The sequence below is a fragment of the Chiroxiphia lanceolata genome, chromosome 10 (assembly GCF_009829145.1).
Source record: "Chiroxiphia lanceolata isolate bChiLan1 chromosome 10, bChiLan1.pri, whole genome shotgun sequence".
NCBI lineage: Eukaryota > Metazoa > Chordata > Aves > Passeriformes > Pipridae > Chiroxiphia > Chiroxiphia lanceolata.
In genome coordinates, this window is record NC_045646.1 from 11,423,539 (window position 1) to 11,438,885 (window position 15,347).

Sequence of the window (15,347 nt, forward strand, 5' to 3'; positions counted from 1 at the left end):
AGCACAGCCTGGAATACACTCAGGGCGCTTGGATGAGGACCACAAAGCACAGCCAGCTGGAAACTGTCCATCAGAGGGCTTTATTTTGAATGAAAAATTTGTAAATAAAACACTGGGGTTTCTCCTAGAAAATGACTTTGCAAAGCAAAAATCACATTTTTTTTAACAGAAAAATTCAAATTACTGGAAATAATTAAATGCTTTTGTCAATGTTTTTTCCTAGATTTATTTTGTGAGGAAAAACAATAATTATTCTTGTTTTCCTTTTTGTCATTTCCCTTTTCTTTTTTAGCATTTTACCAAATTAACCTTGATTTGCCTGGAAATCAAAGAATACCCGAGAGAATGGAAAAAATAATTCCTGCCTACCCTCTACTTATGGTGCAAGGGAAATGAGCCTCAGAAGGGCTGTGATGGTATGGGAAGAACTTCTGCATCGTGAGAAAGGCAGCTGCATGGCCACAGATAAAGGCTGCCTGGATCGGAGAGGAAGCCTGTCCTGCTGGGTAACAACACACACTGTTTGGTTTTTTGACCCCAGCCTAATCCTGTGATAGCAAAGCTACTCCCCACAGAACAGGCTGAGCCCTGAACTCCAAGCTGAAGGACTTGAGAGTAACACTGGCATCCCAGCCTTCCCTTGGGACAATATTTCTCAGTCCTCTCTTAACAGAGGTTGCCCTTTGCTCAGTGCTTCACTGCATTCCTCCTCCATGTCTCCTCTGGAGCACTGGACATGATGAGGATTTACATTGTTGAGATACTTGCTCATCACTCTCCCTGCTCTTGCTTGGCCTTTGCTAAGCTGAAGTCCCCGTTTACAAAGATCCTGCCCACCAGCTTCTCCCCTGCACCAGTTACTCTGGACTTGCACCCTGGCAATTGGCATAACCAGCGAGCCCAGCACTTCCACTTCTGTTTTCAAAGTGGTCCCACTGTGGCTAAGCTGCCAAGCTGCTTTTATTTTCAACTGATGCTTTTGTTAAAGCCTCCCATGAAGAGCTCTTAGGTGTCACTCACTCTCACCTTTCTGGGTTTGATGGTGTCTGGATCCATTGCACCCTCCAAGAGACCCTCGTAATAACCTGCGTTCTCCAGGACATCTTCATCATCAGGGTGGAAGAGGAGGTAGGATTTGGCACACTCCAGGGCTTTTACATAGTCACCAACTGGGAGGCAATACAACAGTAGTCAGGGGGGGGCAGAGAGGGGCACAGCCCTACTGGCACTGCCAGGGGCTCACAAAGAGCACAGCAGGGCAGAGCCGAGGAGGGCAGTCTGCAGGGAGGGAGGGCACAGCCTGAGCTCCCCACCAGCTGAAGGGGCAGCCCAGCACTCTCCAGGACTCTTGATGCAGCCTTGTTTTAACCACTCCATTTCACCAGCCAGGAAAGTGAGGCACAAAGACAAGACTTCTCTGCCCTCACGCGCACATCGGGCAGGATGTGGATGCTGTCTGGCATCAAACTGCCTCCTATGGGGGGTTTTATCCACCACATTAAACCTCTAACTGGGCAGAGGAATTAAAAAGCCTGTACACCACACACGAAACACCGCTGACTCCTCCTGCTTTCTTCCCACTGTGTTGATGAATGAAGAACCTTTTATGTTTGAATAGCAATTCTGACCCTCACACATTCTTTCCTTTTCAGGAAAGAGGCTCTTAGCGTAAGCCTGAGAGAGTAGAAGTCTGCCTACATTTTCTTTCAAGTAACAGAACACAATAAAACAGCACACAGAACCACAAGACTGGCCATATTTTATAGCACTGCCAACTCCCGACGTTTTGCCATGCTGCCAACTCCTGCAACTTTACTAGGAATCTTAAAATACTTGGCAATTGGCAAAAATTGGCATCTTGGGATAAGCTTGGGGTAACTCATATATCTGTTATATATTAACTTAGAAAAAAACCCCTATCAGTTCATTTCAGAAAATGTGAAACACAAATCCCTAAAACATTAATGTCAAAAGGCAAATGAAAGGACCCTAAAAAAGCATAATTTACTTAAAAAATAGTAATGTTGAATCTAAAGTCTGAGCTTTTGAAACCTGACTGATGATCTAAAATACCTTTATAAAACTATCTGATTGCATTTCAGTCAACCTGACTTTTGAAGAGACAATGTCCAATGTCCTTTGCTTCCCAACTCTTTCAGACCATGCCACTGCATCACTGTAGCACAGACATCAGGGGGAAATAGCCTTACTTACATATGAAATAATTGAAACTTGTACAAAATGAACAAAACTCAACGAGTACTATGAGGAACAATACAACAGCCTTTACCTCTGTAATAGGCAAACTGCAAGTAGTCGTAATGGAGGGGAAGGAAATTTTCGATGGGTGAGATACGGCCCGAACGCGTGGCGAGTTCTCGGACACAGTCGTGCTTGCAGGCCAGGACTTGCATGTAGTGATCTGCCAAGAAAAGAGGGGGAAGATGGTCTGAGCTGAGAGGGACGGTGATGGTGCTGAGACAAGGACAGACAGAAGTTAAAACTCCCCCACTGAAGGACAAGCAACTCATGCTGCTCTGGTCCAGCAGGTGATTGTGCACCTAGAGAAAGAGATTAGGCTTCTTCCCAAAGACAACGGAGAGCTGCAGTCACAATTTTGCCACTCTTTAGAAACGCCTTCCTCCTTCTGTCAACTCTAGAGGGAGCCTGAGCACCTCTTTTGTGTGCTGGGAGCTGCTGCAGGGTGCAGGGATGTGCAGGTGGCAAGTACCTCTTCAACCCCAAGAGCCAAACAAAAGGTGAGGACACCCATAAAGCAAGTGGAAGTGTGAAGACAAGGTGGCCATACGTGCTGCCAAATGAAATCCATCTCCAGACTCGTTTCCTTCAGCTCATCTTTAATCCTCTCCTTTCAGCAGCAAGAAAGTTCCTGAGGGCATGGGGAGGTTTAGCTACGAGGGGTTGCTGCAGATTCTCAAGGCACCTGCATCTCCAGTCTGAAAGGTCTGAGGTGCAAGTACGAGCAGCAGAAATCCCCACATTTGCTGCTTCTCAAAGATGAGCTATCTCCCAGGGAATCACAAGCACATGGTAAACATCTGCCATTAGCAAAGTTTCTTAATTGGTGGGAATTCACAATATAGGCGTTGTACCAGCTGTACAATTTCAAAGCAAACACTGACATCTGATTCCACTTTGGAGTCTTTGCTGCAATGTACTTACAAATCTACTTTGCTTGCTCTGTCTCCACGCACCATTAAAAACCTTAAGGAACAAACACAGGCTTGAAAACAACCATGTGCTCAGCTACCAAAGCATTTCTCAGGGCTGCCAAAAAAACAGCCTGAGGAATTTGCAATGAAATCAAGTGGAAACAGTCCCCATTTGCTCTGGACAGGTAGTCTGACTTAGCATACACATCCAGGGTATTACATTAAGAAAAGCAAGAAGGGAAATGACATAAATAATATTGTTGTAATTTAAACCTGAAATAATCAATCTATCACTGAGAAGCACTGCTTTTTCTTGGTACTGTCAAAGTGCAGGCTATTTAGACTGGAATCAATTCTCTGAAATGTATCTGCCCCTGAGGTGGGGGGAGAGGTGAGAGTGTTTCAAGCAGCAGCACAGCAAATAAGTTTGGGATTGAAAAGAGAAACGAGTTTTGAAGAAACCTCAACTCTTTTTTTGGTGCATAGCGTTCCCACTCCCAGCTGAAACATCCGGGCCTGAGTGCCTGGCACCCAGGAGTGAACTCTGCATTATGCTATCCTGTAAGGAACCACTTAGTTCCCTACAGAAAAGCAGTCACATTACAAATCTTATTTCCTTCTGTGTGCCCTGAATTCCCTGTTTCTTTGGGTACCTGAATGGTCCTGGAGTTTGTTTACCCAGGCATATCTGTTAAAGACACAGTACTTGCAAGGATCATCTGGTTTCTTCTCACTCCCCAGTGATGTTCTGGGTTAAGGACCACCACATCATGACCATGTCTGTGCTTCAGGGGGACCAGCAGAGAAACATCTCTGCTCACTGAGGCTGCACTCAACTTGCACAGGAACAATTTATCAGAGACCAAAACCTGTCTGAAGAGCAGCAGCTTTCAGTGAGAAGGAAGGTGGGTTTTCTTTGCCAGTGAAGGTTGCTTTCTTGATGTGGCCCCTGTTGCCCTGGTCATGCTCTAAAAGCAGGTATGATCAGCTGACAGTTACGTTAGTACCAAGTCAGCCCTTACAACACTTCTTCTATTTTTTGCATGGATAAACAAACCCAACAAAGGCAGCTCCCCATCCGGTATGCTAGTGGTTTCTCATCTTGGTTGTTTCAATTAAATTTCCTGTCTCGACACAAACAGAATTATGCAAACCCAAAAAACAGTCTGCATCTGAGTGAAGTACTTTCCACACAAGAAGTGAGACTCCAGAGCTTGATGCAACTCCAAAACCATAAGCAGATAACTACGATTTCTGTCACCAAACAAATCTTAATGTATTGCTCTTCCTTCCCTTATGACTAATTAAATGTAATCTCATTTCTAGTGAGAATGAACTGTTTTAATTCCCTCTGGCTCAGAGCCACGCATACAAATATGAAGATTACATAGGAACATTCAATTCTTTCCGGAGATTTCAGTCAAGATCATAATTAGGTGGGCCTCCACTAATGACAAATCCATCCTTTTGGATGGGGAGAAAATCTATGTTACGAGCCTTTTTGGCAACTTTCCTGGCCATCTGGAGCACGGCCAAGAGAACTCTGCTACTCTCTTCATATGCTCTCAAAAACAGAAAACATAAACAGAGGCCAGCAATGTCTAGATTCCAGGGAGGTGTGTGAGACTGTGTACAGGGGGAAATGGAAGCAGTTTATGATAAAGCACCTACATTTCCAGCTCTTACAGAAAGCTGCAAATGCTCCACACATCTGGAAATGCAATTCTTCTAGCTGAGCTTCTATTCAGGACTGAAACTAGATGTCCTAGTTCCCTGCTCTCTGAGTTTGCACTTTCTGGACTTCTAAGTGCCTCCTGCAGTGTTACTCACACGCAGCAGCGATGAAAGGGAAGACACTTCACCGAATCCAGCCAAAGGTCCAAACTCGGTAATTAAAAATATTTCAGGGCCAAGGGCGAGAACGCTAAAAATGCAAAAAGATCTCACCTGCAATAGCTTCGTAGAGACCAGCCTTATAATCCAGGTACTCATGCTCCTCAAATCTCTGTGGCCCCTCGCACATGATCTGGCAATCTTCATCCTCGGTGTAGTACCCTTTCAACGCGCGCTCCAGAAACTCAATGGCCAGCTCGTACTCCTCCCTGTCGTAGTGCCTCACTCCAGCACTGTAGTCCTCCTGCAGAGTAGGTAGGCAGAACACAAGACCATGAGGTGGCTATGCTGCCTGGGCCACAGCACCCTGCCCTTGCCAACTCCAGATGCTTCTCAAAAGAAGGTACAAATGAGTAGGGACAGAACAATCTCCCCAGAGACTTACCAGATGCAACTGGTTGTACCAAACCACTTCTAAGCCAACAATGGACTTTTGGACCACTGGAACCTCAAAAACCTGCCTAAATGCTCTTCTGAACTCCTCCACACTTAGGGAATCATCAATGGAGCTGGTTTGTCTGCTTAGGAAAACGCTGCAAGGGAGAGTTTGCTTTGCTGTATTGTTTGTCCATTAATACAGACCTCAGCAAAAGTCTCCCCATTCGTAGATGATCCTCTCTTGGCCTCCTAAATCTCTGCTCTCCAGACTGCCTGATACTTAACCTGTGCACCTCTTTAGCTCAGACTCACCATGTGCTGCCTGGCCTCCCGGTCAACCAAGCTGACCTTCCCTGCCGTGGTCTTGTAGTTCTCAATGTCCTGCTGTATCTCCATGTGCTCGGGGTTTGCCATGAAGAAGGTGTGAGCTGCATTTGCTGCCTCCTCCAGCTTGTTCAGCTGTAACAAGGTAAGAGAGACCAAGTGAGGTTGATGATGTAGGAAAGTGAACACAGCAGTTTATGCTGCATCCTCTGACACTTGTATCTCTGACACCCTTTTGTCACCATTGGATTGGGCAACGATGAGACAACCAAGGAAAACACGAACACAGGGGCTAAAGAAAACAGCTGAAGTGAGAGGAGAGACCAGTGCAAGTGAAATGGGAAGAGCTGGAGCTCTTGAGAGCCATACAGGTCACAGCAACACGGTCTGTTGGTGTTGGAATCCAACCCATTTTCCAGCAGCACATCCTCTTAACTCAGCTACTCCAACCCCCTCCACAGCCCCAGATAGAAAGATGCTCTCATGACATATGAGAGGAGGGGAGAGGAGGAGGGGAAAGCAGATGCTGAGACGATTCTCTCTACAAGCCTTGGAGGCTGAGCTATGTCCAAGCTAAAGGTTTCTGCTTGGAAATGGGGACTTGGGACCATTTATTAAGGTCAGCTGTGTATAGCTGCAAAAGGCTAGACTCTGCTGATAGAGGCAGGGGTATAAAGAGGAGCTTATTTTGGTAAATCAAGTTACTTCGGATTTAGACATTTAGAACTGAGATCAGACACTAGTTTCACCCTGGAGAAGGCCTCATAAACAAATAGAAATGCTAGTGCTGAACACATCCACAGCAGCTGCTGGGAGCATGGGGAGCAGAATAGATGTTCAGGTGAAACATCTGTATGACCTAGCAAGAAAGAAGTCACTAATGCACTTGCTCCTGAAAGAAAGCCAACACCCCTGAGAACTAGCAACCTGCAGTCAGGTCCCCTGGATATGTCTGCAGTCCGACCAGGCTCACCCAAGCTTGTCAGCCAGGACCAGGCTAATGCTGGCCCTTGCTAGGCTGTGTCCAAGTATTCCTCTTGAACAGAGACCTGCAGTGAAGAGTGAGCTTCACACCCTGTTATCCTAGGCCTGGAGCAGGGCAGAGAAGCTCCAGGGCAGAGCTGGCCAAAGAAGCACACATGAGTATCTCCAAAAGGAAGATGAAAGCCCTGGTCAGATGGCAACCCAACCCGCTCCCCAGACCTGCCCTCTGCACAGCAAAGCACAGCTGTGCTGCAGTGCCCACAGAAATGCAAAAAATTTGCCTTGTGTAAACTTCAGAAGTTTTTAAGGATTATCTCTGTACTGACAGCATATGCAGGGAAGCCAGCTTTTACTGCAAAAACAACATCTATTCCAGTCCCATTTGGACTTTTCCAAAGGACATCACTCTCCACAATAACCCCTTGGCTTTCCAGCAGGCGAAAAAAATGACTGTAAGAAATTTTTATCCAAGACAGCACAAAAAAAATCAAAACCTCTTCAAGTATAGAATTTTTTTTTTTTTTTTAAAGAGGCATTCCCACTCAGAACATGCACCCCATCCCGAAAAAGCTCACCTCAACACAACCCCACTCTGGAAAAGTTCACTGAAGCTGAACATCATTGGATGTAGGATAAAGGACTGACCAGAGCATCTCACAATGGGAATTTTCAGGTCCTGCTGAGTGTATGTGGGACTGTCTCTGCAGCTGGTAACTAAAGAGAGTTGAGATGGAGCAAGAAGTTGGTTGGAGACATGTGAGCTGTTGACCTGTTCCAGAGGCCTCTAAAGAAGCCACTATTTGAGCTGCTCAGTAGAACTGCATTCCTCCACAACACACCACAAATTTCTATTCACAAACAACACCCTGTCTGTGCAGACTTTAAAGGGGGTGAATGCACCTCAGCAAGGGAAGTGGTCCCTTGAGAGACAACCTGCAACAGTCTGTTGTGGGAGGTTCTTTTTCCCTTTCCTTCCATCTCCTTTTCAGGAAGCTGTCAAAAACTGTCACAGATTCCAAGACGAGCTTAGTTCTTCTGGATAACATCTACCCCTGTGAGAGAGGAAGAGCCTGATTTCTAGACAACAGAAAATCCCTTTCAAACAAGGCTCATGCTGTATCTAGTCCTGCTGGCTCTGCACAGCAGAAATGACCTTTGGCATTTGCTAAGTGGACTCAAAGCAGAACATTTCAACTCAATGCTTTTCAATTTATCATGTCCCATATTTGCCTTAGAAACACTCAAGTAACACAAAGAAGCCAACAGCTGCTAAGTTTGGGGGAGTTTTTAAGTGGTTGACTGTATATAAATGCAAATTCCTAACTGGTAAGACACATTCAGAGTCTAGCACTGACATTAGTAATGAAACACTCTGGGGAAACTTTTGCCAAAGCACTCTGAATTCACAAGGAGCGGGATATTTTGGTGTTTAAAGGTCTGGGCTGGGACTCAGGACACCTGGACTCAGTTCCTGGCCCTGTCACAATCTCACTGTGCAGCCATTGGAAAAAAATATTTTTGGTTTTTTTTGTGCCTGATTTTCCATTGTTTTAAATGAGTAACAACAAAAATAATAGCATTTCCCCCACAGAGTACTGATTTTGTTTATTTGGATGGCAAGTAACTTGGGGGCCATAATCATGTGCAAGCACGTAATGCAAGGCGATTTTGATCTTTGTACAAACCATTGCTCAATGAAAATCACAAGTTAAAAATGACACTGTAGACTCACAACCTCAGTATGTGTTCTAAGGTCTGCTTGCTCACCCCACTGGAATGAGATTGCTGGACTATCACTGCAGCTTTGCACCAAACCCTGTGTGTTTCAGCCAAAGACACATGAAATCAGAACATCAGCACTGAGAGAGCCCCAGGACCACCCTGCCCTGTCCATTTTGATCTTAACATGCCAACAGCTAGAACTGAGAAGGGGAAAACACATGTAAGTGCTTCTGGGTTCTGATGCTGGAAAATATTTATTTTCCTCACTGAGATGCTAGGAGTGGGTCATTTCACAGAAAAATAGGAAAAATATTTTAAGCAGCAGAGTTTTGGATGAAAGAATTTTAGCAAATTGCAAATGCTCACTTTCATTCCCATCTGGGACAGTGCTGGCCTGGACTTCAGTGGGACTGTGACTTCCAGCCTGCAGAGGTGGCTTGGATTAGGAAGGCTGCTTTAACCACAGGATTACACAGGAACAAACACAGGCTAGAGAAAGGACATTGAGTGAACATCTTGAGCATTATTAGACAATTGATCCCAATTCTCACTGATAACCGTTGAGAAAATGCCTTATGGAGCCTTCCTGGGCTGCATGATGAATCACATAACACAATGTTAACAGACCCTTAATAGTTCTAGTACTTGTCAAGTTATGTTTAAGCCAGTAAACTCCATCCTGAGCAGTCTAATTTGTACCTGTAATGCCACTGTCACCAACCTGCCATGCTTAAAAAATAAACTGTCTCATTGGAACATGTATAACTTGCTTTTGATTTTACCATCACTGTGTCCCTCAAAAAGAAACACAGAGAATTCCCCTCATCCCTAAAGCCCACCTGAAGCAGCTCAGACTGGCTCAGCTAAACGTGGAGGGACCTGCTCTGAATTCACACTTGCCCTCACTATTTACAGATGACAAATCCTGACCAAAGCTCCTCTCATGCCAGATGCTCAGCAAGCTTCCATAAACTCCTGGCCCCTTCCCCAGGAGACAGGACACACAGCAGCACCGTGGCTTTAGCTACAGTGACCCAAAACTTGCAGTCCTTAAAGTTTGCTCTCTGGTGCTTGGCATTGGGGATAACAAAGTGGAACAGGCAGCACGCCAGGTTTGTGAGATGAGCATCACACAGCTTTACAGTCTCTGCTTGTACAGCCAGGGCACGGGTTGCCCTACCACCACCACTTTGCTTACACTGAACATTGACATACTGCAACTTACGGGGGGAAGCAGCTGTAGCCAGAACAACTACAAGTATTCAGCTCACCCTGAGGTTTTCATGGCAAAAACAAGGACAGAAGAGATACAAAAGTCAGAAGATTTAAGAGAGAATGAAGCCAAAGCAATATCGATTTTTGACTGCCTGAGACAAGGGGTCACAGGTATGATATAACCAAGACCTCAGACTATTTTTCATGATGAGTTCCCATTGCATTGAACATAATATCAGATATTTGCAGATGTCATGTATTCTGTATCAGACTGTCATAATCCAACCTGCTTCTATATTAAGGTATCTTCAGCACATAAAACATAGCTTGAATTAATTTTTTTTTTTTTTTAAGAGGGGAAGAGAAGTAAGGTTTGTATACTGGAAAATATGTCAGATCCCTCAAATATCCAGCGTTTCTTGCCATGCCAGGACTGGACCTACCTGCACATAACCTCAGTTAATTGCTAAGTGCATGAGCTTGGCATGGAGCTTGTGAGGAAAAATTTCAAACTATTCAGCTGACCTAGAAAAAAAAAAGTCTCAACCCTCCCAGACAACTCCTGGTTTGTTGAACAGATAATGTTTTTCTAAACTTTTCCATAGCTCCACTGCTGCTGTGTTGTACTGAAGGCTTAGTGCCCTGGGCTCTGCAGAGTAGGGAGGCTCTGGAGTCTGCAACCACAGACAACAAGGGAAATAAAAGGTTCAGTGCCGTGAAGGATTAATCTCGTTGTGTCTGTGCAGAGCTTACTGCCTGGGTGAGTAGAAGCAAGCAGCAGTGAGATGGCTATAAATAGCATGTGACCTTGTCTCAACTGTTCTATTATTGCAAATAAGAAGGAAAACTTCTCCAGAGAAGTTAATCAGGAAATTTTCCCTCTGCTGATGGGCTCACATCTTCACTGAATGATGCTTGAGCTGTCTGCAGCACACCACAGCACCCACCGACCCCATAAAAGCACTAAAATCAGAGAGCAAGGCAAACACATGACAGGAAAGCACCTTAGTCAAGTGTAGGGAATAGGTGCCAAGAGACAAAGATGTGAAGCAGTTCAGTAACACACTATCCCCTGCTGTCCAAAGTCTTTTCTAGTTTCTTTTCTTCCAACTCCAGATAAACAGGGTTGACTCCTATCTCTGACACTGCTGTGATGAGGGGCAGTAACGATGCATTCCTGGAGGCTCCACATGCACCTTTGCAGAGGTCTTTTTCACTTTCAAAATGAATACAACCTACAGTGTGCTTTGGACAGTTCCTTTGGACCACCCCAGCTCACTGTGTGCCACTGCCTACCAATCATTCTGGTAGACCCAAATCCAAAACAGAACAAATTTGGAGAATTGGCACAGGGAATATTTCTCATGAGAAAGGAAATCTAGGACGGGTTTGGGGCTTTTTGGTATTCCAACATGCAATTTTGAGTCCAAAATCATGTGTGGATTGGTAAACACATGGTCAAAAGAGCTGACTAGCTATTGAATTAGTCTCCAGAAAGTAGGAGATACTTGGACATTTAAAACCAAACTGAACAAACTACTTCAGCATTCTTCATAGAAAAAATTATTTCAATTAATCAAAATAGAAATCGTATTTCCTAACAATCTCACTCTTGAGCCGTGCTGGCAGTATTTTACGTAAGTGTATATATGTCCGTGCAGAGCAGACTGACTGGATAATCCCGACTAAAAGAGCCATTTTGTATTGAGAAAGCAAATTAGACTGACCCTTACATCCTCCCTTCCTTCCTTCTGACATGCTCCTCTTAAACTGTTCCCAGGCACATAAGAATGAAGAGTTCTACACGTTTCTGGCTGTGAATTATATGCTTCAGTGTACACTTGTGTAACAAATCCTGCACAAGGAGCAGGCCATTACTCACAGCAAAATCAGTTCACAGTGGGAAGGACCTTCCCATATAAATCTCAAACACACTGAAGAATTGCAGGATTTATCTGCAGAGCAAGCAGTGGGAAATGTGCTTGTGTTTACTGAACCTTCGATCTGACTGTGAAAAACACTGTGAGTCAGACTTTGTCCTGTGTCGACACTCAGTTCTAACATACTTGGTAGCTAAGTTGTATGTGAAACAGTATTTTCAACAAGGAAAAAATCCCTATAATATGCAGTGTGGGCTCTCCTGGCAAAAACAAAAACCCCCACAACAGGGGTTTTAAAGCTTAGACAAGAAACCCCTTGTAGATGAGATTCTTCCCTTCATTCCTGTAGATAACAGCTGAGATCACAGACAGGAGCTGGCAATACACATATTGCAGCACACCACCCTGGACAAAAAAAAGTCACTCCTATCAGCTCGTAGTGACAGCTGCCCCCTTCCCTCCAGCTTCAAACATACCACCATGCTGCCAACACACGATGGCCACACCACAGTCAGTGTTGCAAAACACCTCAGATTATGGGCTCTGACCAGCTCCTCCTCTCTATTTTTAAGGATGCCTATACTGAGCATAATTTTAAAGCTCAGTAAGAGCTTCCCTTATAATTTTCACTTGAAAAGGTGGGATGTATTCAGCCCTCAGGAATCTGTGCAGATGGTTACCCATGAGGCTCCTACACCAAGAGTTTTCCTTGGCTGGGTAATTAACTCTTAGCCCTTGGAGATGAGTAGAATGGGAGAAGCAATACACTTACAGGCTAATGGCAACATGCAGTCTTGATACTAAAAGGTGGAGGGTATAAAACCAGCCAGGCTTTCCAGAGAGGAAGTTTTCTCATGCTTGTCCTTCCTCCTGTTGTTACAGCATCCCTGTGGCAGCCCAAGTCATCACTCACCTGGGAAAGTATCAAAGATTAGCCCAGGCATTTCAAGCTAATGAAATCGAGCAGCTGGGAACAAGCAGGATGTGGCTATCCCCTCCTCAGGGACCACCAGTAAGAGTCCCATGGGCCACTCCCTGTTAGGCAAATAATGAGCTTTCATCTGATATACTGACTGATAATAGACAGAGAGTCAGGTGGTCTCTGCAAAGAGTTGTGGAAATACCTGGGAGGAGAAAGGTGACTCTTTCTGAACCCGCTGGCAAGGAGTGAGGGAGCCCTTTGCCCATGAAGAAGGAAGATCAAGGCTAGAATGCTTCCATCTGATCAAGGCTAAAACTGATTGAATGCTTTTAGAGGAAAACCAGAACAAAACAAACTTGGCAGGCAGTTAAAAGGGCTGGGGAGTGCATCACTTAAGTGTGCCTCACAGGAGGAAGCAGACAGGGCACTCTGTCCAGCAGCAGACAAGCCACAGGAACATAACAATATTCTACATCTCCACAAATTTCCCAACCTTAGGAACCCAAAGATATTTGATTTGGGCCAGAAACAAAACAAACTCACCTGTGATGACAGAACTGAAGCAAAGTGATGGCACAGAGATGGAATGGGGAAAGGATCACAGGTGCTTTTGCAGAGAATCTTACAGCGTCTAAGATCCAAACACAAGCACGATCCACAACACAGAGTCATCAGCACAGTAACAAACTTAACAGTGTTTATTCTAAAGAGGATGAAGGCCAAAGCATGCTGCAGCATGTGTCTATCAAAACACTTACTATCAGCAAAGAATTTCATTAAAACCGCAACACACAACTTCCTCTCCCAGTGATGGGGTGAGAGTTACACTCCTGTGACTGAAACGGATTAACAAGTGCTACATAAGCAATGGTGGATTGCCTGAGGGCTGTGCATGACAGGCTGATCTCACCCATGTGCCTACAAGAGTAAGGCAAAGCAGCTTATTATGGCAAACTTCTGGATATCAGTACATGTCCCAGGAAAGGATCAATGCCACTTCTCCAGAATGATTGCAAGAATGCAGTAATGCAAGTCAGACTAGATCCAAAATGGACAGAATTGCTACACATTCTGTTTTCCACATTTTTCCTGCTTTTATGTATCTTTCCTCCCTGAGACCCTTAAAGCTGCAGTTTTGCAGTTTAGATGTGAATTTTCTCTACCATCCTGCCTACTTGGACATTGCAGTTGGTCAAACTGTACTGATTGATAACTGGGTCAGACTCCTAATCAAGCTCTCTCTACACTGATGTCTCTACAGAAATAATTACTAAAACACTTAACAAAAACACGACAGAAAAATCCAAGACAAGCAGAAAAAATCGGAAACTTTCCTCGCTTTCTACGTTTTAGCAATGGCTCAGCACCTCTTGGAAGAGTCAGACATGATGAGCTGCTGAATGCCCTTTGGGAGCCAAACTTTCCTGTGAATATGCATATGATTGTCTGCTGCTACTCAACAACATCCAAACAGCTACGTGTGTCCCTAGAATACACCCTTCTGAGAAGACACATGGTTTTCCATGACCATCCTGGAGACAGAAAGCCACAGCGACCTGGTGATAAATGATACTCCTTTTTTGCAGCCCTTTTATGATGTAAATAGAATTTTGCTTAAGCCCTGTGCAAGCTGGAAGGCTGCCTCCCTGCCTGTCCCTTAAACAACAGAAAGGTTCTTGAAGGTTGAAGAAGGAAGAAGGTACTGACTGACTGACTCAGACAATGACTATGGTCAGTTTAATTTATTAACACCAGAGGTTCAGCTGGAAAAGCAGAGTGCACAGCCTGAAGGTGGGCTGCAAACAGGACTGCACTGTCTGAGGAAGAGGTTGTCTCCCCCTGCCCTGACCCATGATGGGGCAGCAAAGGGAGAAGCACAGAAACCATACATTTCAAGGAGAAAACAGACTCATAGCATTTCTGTTCATCAACCTCTCACCCAAAACCCTTTACAGTCTTCAAGGAAATTGTTTTAATTACCACGTTTTTTCCAGACACAATGTTTCTGAAGTACCTTTTCGAGGGCTCAGGTCACAAACCAAAGGATCATGACTCACAGCTGCTGAATTCATGGAAACCATCATGATGGTGATGGACATTAGGGCACTGAAGATGCCCTGATTAAATAAATGATCAGATCACCAGCCCAGTTCAACAAGCATTTTGCAAAGAATAAAGAAGATCTACAAATCAGAGTGGGCTCTGCTCACCATGAGAGGAGCTGACTGACACCATGGAGAAGCAAACTGAGCTTATGCCTTAGGTGACTATGGAGAAAACTGTCATCTTTGGAAAGAAATTTCTGTACTGATTCATCTCTACTGGATCAGCATCAAGGCACTGCACTGGAATCAAAGTTTGCAGAGAAAGGGAGAGAGTACAAGGAAGGAAGTGAAAACATATTCACAGTTCTGCAACATAATCTTGTTTAGTCTGGAAAGCAAAGCAAAGGTCTTGACAGGGGCCCTACCTGTGTGGGCTGCCAAGTTCAGTCCAAAGATTCAGGTATCTCAGGGACCTTCCCCCAGCAGTGGCCAGAGGTGGACAGTTGTGGGCAAAGCATAAGGACATGGCAGGTACACAGTGACCCTCACACATAGGGTACTGTCAGCAAAAGCAGCTGCTTACAGGCTTCCTGATTCAGGATTTGCCTCTGGACCACTGTGCTTAAAAGCCACTGATGGACTTGTCCTCCAGGAAGCTGTGTAATCATTTCTGGAACTCATTTATACAAGCTGCAATAAATAAGGGATTTGGGAGATTTTAAGATGTCATTGCATTATTTTCACCAGAGTACATGAGTGGCTGAGAAAGACCTACCACTGTTAGAGACTTTCAGAAGACATGGGAGTTGCT

At 44.7% G+C, this 15,347-nt stretch overlaps 1 protein-coding gene across 1 annotated transcript in view; it reads right to left on the bottom strand.

Moving 5' to 3' along the window:
• The window catches only part of P3H2 (prolyl 3-hydroxylase 2), a 68,572-nt gene that overhangs the window by 10,886 nt on the left and 42,339 nt on the right, over positions 1 to 15,347 (bottom strand). The window contains exons 2-5 of the mRNA XM_032698382.1: positions 5,757 to 5,903; positions 5,121 to 5,310; positions 2,291 to 2,422; positions 1,027 to 1,169 (exon numbers count right to left, since the gene is read on the bottom strand). Of these exons, the coding sequence (XP_032554273.1) occupies positions 1,027 to 1,169; positions 2,291 to 2,422; positions 5,121 to 5,310; positions 5,757 to 5,903 (612 nt within the window). The remainder of the gene's footprint in view (positions 1 to 1,026; positions 1,170 to 2,290; positions 2,423 to 5,120; positions 5,311 to 5,756; positions 5,904 to 15,347) is intronic.